The following is a 5,866-nucleotide window of genomic DNA, read 5'->3' as shown; positions in this document are numbered from 1 at the left end:
CTTATCAAGAAAGGGCAGGACCGGTTTTTAAGATTTCTTGAACACATTTATAAGTTTGGCACGTGGAGAGCTTGTTAATAGAAATATGCATACATACTTTTATTACTTGTACATCATTTATGAAATAACATTTTAAGTTAATTATTTAATTAGGTAAAAATTTTTTTTTTAAAGGGGCCCGATTAGAAACCTCTTGAAAATGTATTTATTAGTTCGATTAAACAATAAACAAAACTTAACCTTAGACCTTTCTGTGTTTGTATTTATATCAGAAGTTTTTGTCTCAAAGTCAAAAAATAAAGAAAAGATTGAAAAATCGATATAAATTCAAAAACACAACAATAATTTGTTTGTCATGCAAACAAAAAACAGTTTTTTTTCCAATTAAAAACTAATTTATGAATTTTAACCATAACGTGCTTCACGATTTGTTATTATTGGAAGAGAAAATCATAGAGCTGCCAGAGGAAAGCTCGGAGAAATTCAAGAAAATGAATAGCAAAATCGGAAAGACTTCGATGTTCTTGAGTTTTAGTTAATTAATATTTCGCTCGAAATGAAGCAGCTTTTTACCCTTTCAGAGCTTGTTATACTTTTTGTCAGATGGTTGCAACGCAGTGAAGAAGACACACCCGCCCATATATACCATATACCCGTATACTTGATCAGCATCTCCATTTGAGTTAATATAGTCATGAGCCTCCGTCTGTTGTTTTTATGAAAACTTGTCACTTACTTTTAAAGCTATCTTGCTGAAATTTTACCAAATAGCTTTGAAACTGAGAGACTAGTTTGTAAAGAAACAGAAAGTCGAACAGGCGTACGTAATGGCTCGATCGACTCAGTTGGCGCTGCTGATCAAGAAAATAAAACTATACCAAATTTTTAATACTTTAAAAATTTTGCTCGCCGAAGCTAGCCTTATTTTCTTGCTTGTATAGATAGTTTCAATGAAAGGTTCTACTTTCTTTCTAATAGTTTCGTTTAAACCCAAAGCACGTGTATAAGGTAACTTAAATCGATAAAAATTTTTAACTTAAACTAATTTGGCGACGATTAACCAATTTATATTTTGTGATTGAGCTGTATAGGGTTATTTTATTTAATTTGGATAAGTTAAAAAATATAAGAATTTAAATATCTTACCAAGGACTTTGTGATAATTCAAACTTATAATATTTACCGATTAACTTTAAAAAATGAATTCCGGAAGTTAGGGTGGAACGAAAACGACAACCGGAGCGACATGAGAGCAAGGTTGTCTGATCTTCTAATATGCGAAATAGAATAAATGATGCATTGGTGGTGATTAAATGCAAAGCAAATCTTTTAAAATGAAAATTCAAAATCTGTATAAAGCCTACTTTTTAAGTAGCAAATTTTAAAGTAGGAGTAATTATTTACATATTAGTAGATATAGCTTATAAAACATTTAAGAATCTGTGTAAAAACTTCAACTTGCCGAAGCTAGCTACAGCTTGTTAAGAAGAATGTTGGCTTAATTCAAGAAAAATTAGGTTGATTTTAAACTCAAAATACTGAAAGACTCGTAGCTTGTTATATTTTTCAAATTAAGAATTATGAATCGTCCCGCATTTGCTTACTTATCACTTGTCACTTAATGACACCGGTGGCCTTCTCCAGGGGCACCTGAAAAATGTATGCTAACCACTCGAAATCAAGCTTCGGAACTCGACGTACAAAGCTGGCGATCGGCTATCATCAAATGACAACAACAATGGCTGAGACATCTTTTAACCAGAGGTATAAAAGTGAGCGATGATTCGCGGCGGCCAGTAATAACGTTGCCGCCAACACCATGCTCAGAACTATTTCGATTTTGGCTCTGTTAGCCTGCAGTGCAGCCATCATGGCAGAAGCAAAACCTGTCTTCATCAAAGTTTTCGCGCCCAGCGGTGGTAACCTCCTGTCGGTTAGAAAAAATTTGATAATTCAATAATTGTGTTTAACTACAGGCTACTCCAGTCAGAGTTACCAGAGTAACCAGGTGGCGGCCTCGCCCATCAACACCCAGTTGATCTCGAGCCTTATCTCGTCGAAAATTCAGCTGCTAAACAGCGTGCTACAGGCCAAGTCCTCGGCCGGAGGCTTTAGTATTGGCTTCAATAAGTTCGTTACATTCTCCAGCACCACAACGACGACAGAAAAACCCGTGACACACTACACTACCGAGGTAAACACAGACTTTACTCCGGATGATACATCATCTACTAGTACTACTCAACTTGTCTACACGACAACCACAGAAGGCGCTGTCGAAACGCCGAGCCCCACAGTACATCCCGAGTTACCGGCCAGCACGACTTCGGTGATCCCGGCGAAGAGCACCACGTCGGTTCCTGAAGTCACGACCACGACGAAAGCCACTCCTGGCTATATATACGGCACCGCCCAGTCTCGCCCTGGCACTAGTTCGGTGGATCCCCATTACTTGCCCCCCTCTGCCCAAGAATATGTTAAACGTTAAGGAACAGCGTACAAGCTCAGTTTAAATAGCTTTATCTTAGCAATAACCAGATTTGAGTAAACTACAGTAACTTCATGGAGTAGCGACTTTTTTAACCGCTTTTTTACTTGGTCATTCTTTTTTTCGCGGAAGCGATTCTAAGCTAGTCGCACATAGCTTATAATGACAACGACCAGCTTTGTTGTCTACAAAGTGGTTGAGAGCTTATTAGCATAGAAACTGGTTTTCAAAAGAATAAAGTGGTCTACAAACCAAATATTAACTATTTCAGTCTATGCTTATATAGACTCGCAGGCAAATTCTAGCGCGTGCACATTTTTTTTTTTAGATAGCTATAAAAATTGTCTTTTTCAAGGTAACTAATCGTTTGTTTGGGTCTGACGTGACAACATACAGGCCAGATGCATTAATGTCTACAAAAGAAAATTTTGAATTAGTTGAATTTGTAAGCCAACCTCATGATGTATTATAACAATATTGAGCAGCATTAAAATTTAGTCGATCAAGACCTCATGTGCGTCTGTTCGTATTTGAAACAAACTGCCAAATGTGGAGCATATTGCATGAATACCTAACAACATTCAAGTTTTTTTGTTTATTATTTTTTATACAGGTTTTCCTTTTCTCCTATGACAGCTAAATTTTAAAGTTTTACATTTTCATGAACTTTAATTCGACAGTCAGGAGTCGTAAGAAAACTCAATCGGGAATAAATCATGTCTATATACTGTGGCAACAACTACATAACTTGTGGTAAAGTTCTAGCGAGATAGGTTTAGTGCTTACATAGAAACAGACAGACGGATCGACGGGCAGACTTGTAGAGGTACATTATGCAAAGCAGTTGTCAACAATTAAGTGAACATTCAAAATGGCCGAGCTTGTCGACATAAGTGAGAGACATGAGTACCAACATAACGCCACAAAAAAATCGAAATTCGAAAAATCGGTGAAAATTTGTACTATAGTTTTATGTTTTATTTGGCTTAATTTGGGAATTATGAATAACCTTGAAAACTCTTAGCAAATTATTGACAAAGCTTAAAGAAGCGCAAATGGTGGAGTTAACAAGTAAAGTCAATGACAATATAGTTTAAGTTTCCAGTTTAATTAACAAAAATTTCAGGTTTTCGGAAGAATTGTATAGTCGCAATCCAAAAAGGTCGAGCTAAAGGTGGCACGAAAATAAGAATGGTCCCATTCAGAATTGAGTCAGAAGCTATTAAAAAGGGGTTTTCCTTTGATGCGTAGGCAATTGGAAGCCAGTATAGCTAAGATACAAAAGCTAAGGCGCTAAATAAATTTTTTTGCAAGATACATTTTTATTATACCCTTGCAGAGCAAAGGGTATTATAATTTCAGTCAGAAGTTTGCAACGCAGTGAAGGAGACACCTCAGACCCCATAAAGTATATATATTCTTGATCAGCATCACGATCAGAATCCAAATATGTATGTACGTCTGTCCGTCTGTCCGTCTGTCAGTCTGTCCGTCTGTTCGTCTGTCCGTCCGTCCGTCTGTCTGTCTGTCTGTCTGTCCGTCTGTCCTCCTGTCGGTTTCTATGTAAACTAGTCTCTCAGTTTTAAAGTTATCTGGCTGAAACTTTCCCATAAGTTGTGTAGTTGTTGCACGCAGTATATAAGTCATGATACAATTATATGTACAAGGTAGTCCACTCGGCAAAATCCATAGTCCCCTATTTGAGCTTTGACAAGTAAGTGTGAGTGCTTCTGTTTGACAAACAGGGACGCACTGAAAATAAGGGACCAAAGCCGAAAGACTTCGGCAAGCCGAGTGGACTACCTTGTATAATTGTATCATGATATAAGTCGGAACGGGCCGGATCGGGCGACTATATAGGATAGCTCCCATACGAGAGAATGAAATAAAAAATTCTAACTCCGTTGTTTTTGATCAGATCGACTTGATTCCTTTCAGATGGCGTTTTCTAACTGTTTTTGAATTTCGGATTAAATTTTATCAAAATCGGATAACTCCATCATATAGCTGCCATAGGAGAGATCAAAAAAATATATATATAAATAATGGAAAAAAAATTATAATGTCGTTGTTTTTAATGCCTCGAGCATGATTTTTGGAACATCAAGTTTTACAAATACTCTTAAATTGAGAAAAAATTTCATAAAAATCGGAGTACTATATCATATAGCTGCCATTGGAAATATCGAAAAATCTATATAGAAATAACGGAAATAAAATTATTACCTCGTGGTTTTTCATCAGACAATCATGATTTTTGGAATATAGAGTTTTCCAATGAGTCTTGAGTTACAAATTAAATTTCATCAAAATCGGACGACTATATCATATAGCTATCATATGAACAATATGGAAATCGTCATAGATTCGATGCTGTTTAGCCTTTTTGTATTTTCTTAGACATATTTAATGACTGCAAGGGTATATAAGCTTCGGCTTGCCGAAGCTAGCTTCCTTTCTTGTTTAATTTTTCTTTCAAGTTTTTTTTTTGTTTTTATTCGAATTAATTTGACACTTGATATTTGTGGCGCCAATTGTTTTTATGTTACAAAAATTTCAAAAATAAATTTGGATTCAATTAAAGAATACGCAGCTTACGTTTTCCTAACAATTCACCACTCTCATATTGGAATTGAATATGTAAATTGTGGTGAACATTCAGCAAAAAAGTTTTACATCGGATTGTCATAAAAACCAAGGGTGAAAGAATCTTGCTTTAAAATAAACAACAACATTTTTGGAAAGCACCGTTTACATGTTAAAAGCAACGTATTTTGAGGTTGCAGTTAACTAGTTCATTATACTACACTAGAAAATTTTTTTTTCAGAATCCGAAATATTTTAATCGATTGTGAATTGTATTTTTGGTATTAATTTGATTAAAAAGTTTTATGTTAAGCCGTAAAATTTATTTCCATTTGATGTGCTTGACCCCTATGTTAACCTTGATTTAAATAAATATTTCTTTTTGAAACCGAAATATTCAAACCACTTTTAAATAGTTTCATGTCGAATTAAAATATGTACTCCAAGGCGAGGGCTTTTGCTGAAAAGAGCAACGGGAGCAGGAAAGATTTTGCGCCAGTTTGGTTTTTGGTTTGCTGCCAGAGGAGTTGGCAAGTCTGGGATGCGCAAGTCTTTGGCACAGAACTGGACGCTTTCGAATTAATGCCCCCTCGGCAATTGGGCAAGAACCCTATGTTTTTCAGCGCAACTTGCGAAAAGGAAAGTGTGAAAATAGCGCACCAGGCGGCAACCTCACCCATTAGGCGAGCACTTTCGGAGGACTTTGGTAGCAACAGTGAGCGAATTGAGAAGAGACTTGGGCGCTGTCATAGTGGAAAACTGGCAAAGTGCTACGACTACGAACAAGAAAAC

At 36.2% G+C, this 5,866-nt stretch overlaps 1 protein-coding gene across 2 annotated transcripts; it reads left to right on the top strand.

The window, feature by feature from the left end:
* Positions 1-1,785: 1,785 nt before the first annotated feature.
* On the top strand, positions 1,786-2,567 carry LOC108101077 (cell wall integrity and stress response component 3). 2 transcript variants are annotated; one of them, XM_017205287.1, is made up of 3 exons: positions 1,786-1,919; positions 1,977-2,194; positions 2,268-2,445. In XM_017205287.1, the coding sequence occupies exons 1-3, from the start codon at positions 1,820-1,822 to the stop codon at positions 2,331-2,333; spliced, it is 384 nt and encodes a 127-aa protein (XP_017060776.1). In that variant the 5' UTR covers positions 1,786-1,819; the 3' UTR covers positions 2,334-2,445. The 2 variants fall into 2 exon arrangements, with proteins under 2 accessions (XP_017060776.1, XP_017060767.1); XM_017205278.1 differs by having other exon boundaries at positions 1,977-2,567.
* Positions 2,568-5,866: the final 3,299 nt, after the last annotated feature.

Source organism: Drosophila ficusphila, unplaced genomic scaffold (genome assembly GCF_018152265.1).
Source record: "Drosophila ficusphila isolate 14025-0441.05 unplaced genomic scaffold, ASM1815226v1 contig_2, whole genome shotgun sequence".
Classification (NCBI taxonomy): Eukaryota; Metazoa; Arthropoda; class Insecta; order Diptera; family Drosophilidae; genus Drosophila; species Drosophila ficusphila.
The sequence above is the reverse complement of the archived record's forward strand: the minus strand, read 5'-3'. Positions and strand labels throughout refer to the sequence as shown.

Excerpts from the sequence above, each read along its gene's own strand:
- LOC108101077 (XM_017205278.1), top strand. The coding sequence starts at position 1,820 with ATGCTCAGAACTATTTCGATTTTGGCTCTGTTAGCCTGCAGTGCAGCC. Across the intron at positions 1,920-1,976 it reads AGTTTTCGCGCCCAGCGGTG|GCTACTCCAGTCAGAGTTAC; the intron begins GTAACCTCCTGT and ends GTTTAACTACAG.